The 879-nt window shown below is 26.2% G+C and overlaps 1 protein-coding gene across 1 annotated transcript in view; it reads right to left on the bottom strand.

Moving 5' to 3' along the window:
* LOC107636391 (probable sulfate transporter 3.3) overlaps positions 1 to 879 on the bottom strand; it is a 9745-nt gene that overhangs the window by 557 nt on the left and 8309 nt on the right. Inside the window, exon 13 of the mRNA XM_016339907.1 lies at positions 204 to 382. Coding sequence (XP_016195393.1) covers positions 204 to 382 — 179 coding nt within the window. The remainder of the gene's footprint in view (positions 1 to 203; positions 383 to 879) is intronic.

Here is an 879-nt window from a genome sequence, read left to right as displayed (position 1 = left end):
TTAAACTTTAAGAATAATTTTGACATAAATTAAAAATATTAAGAATAAAATTGAATAAATTGAACACGTTAAAAATAAAATTGAATAAAATAATTAAATGCTAAAAATAGATATTTTCAAGATATTAGAGCAAAAAAATATATTTTATCAAAAAAAAAAAATTGAGTGTGATTTTAATGGATGTGCATATTGTTGGTACTTACATGTAAGGTGGCTGCTCTTGTTGCATGGTGACTGAAGGGGAGTTCTCCATTATTGATGAAAGTTTTCCAACAGCCTCTCCAACAGACAAGAAGAGGTAGTCTTCTCTAATGAAGCTGTCAGATTCATCTGCCTTTGTCAGCTTTTCTATCACTTCAGCAAGAGGATTCACCAATGCTAGCTGTTTTACATCACAACATCTTAATTAGTCAAGGGAGACCAAAAAAATAGTTTAAATCTATTTTTCAATAAAAAATCAAATTGGTTCAATGTTTCACTTGTTTTACCATTTTTTTTTATTATTCTCAACTGGATTTTATAGCGAAGTGGATCGATCAGTTGAGCTTCTTTAATTTATTATCCCAACTAAACTGACCGATCATATTTAATTTTCTCACAACCATAGTTTAAATATTTCATATACAAAAGAATAGAGATATACAAAAATTACACATAAAAAAGTACTAAATGAATAAGTTTTTTTTAAACATATGTCAAACAGGTTACTTATTTTTTTCATCTGTTTTTCTTAATCTGATGAATCTAATAACATAGACATTTTTTAAAGTCAACACAAAATTTTGGAAAATAATACAAAAATTCTATATGAATAACAAACAATATAAAAGAGAAGGAAAAAAAAACTTGTTGAAAGAGAAAAAAAAGAGAAAAGGAGAA

Source organism: Arachis ipaensis, chromosome B04, assembly GCF_000816755.2.
Source record: "Arachis ipaensis cultivar K30076 chromosome B04, Araip1.1, whole genome shotgun sequence".
In the NCBI taxonomy this organism is placed as follows: Eukaryota; Viridiplantae; Streptophyta; class Magnoliopsida; order Fabales; family Fabaceae; genus Arachis; species Arachis ipaensis.
This window is presented reverse-complemented; position numbering and strand designations above follow the sequence as displayed.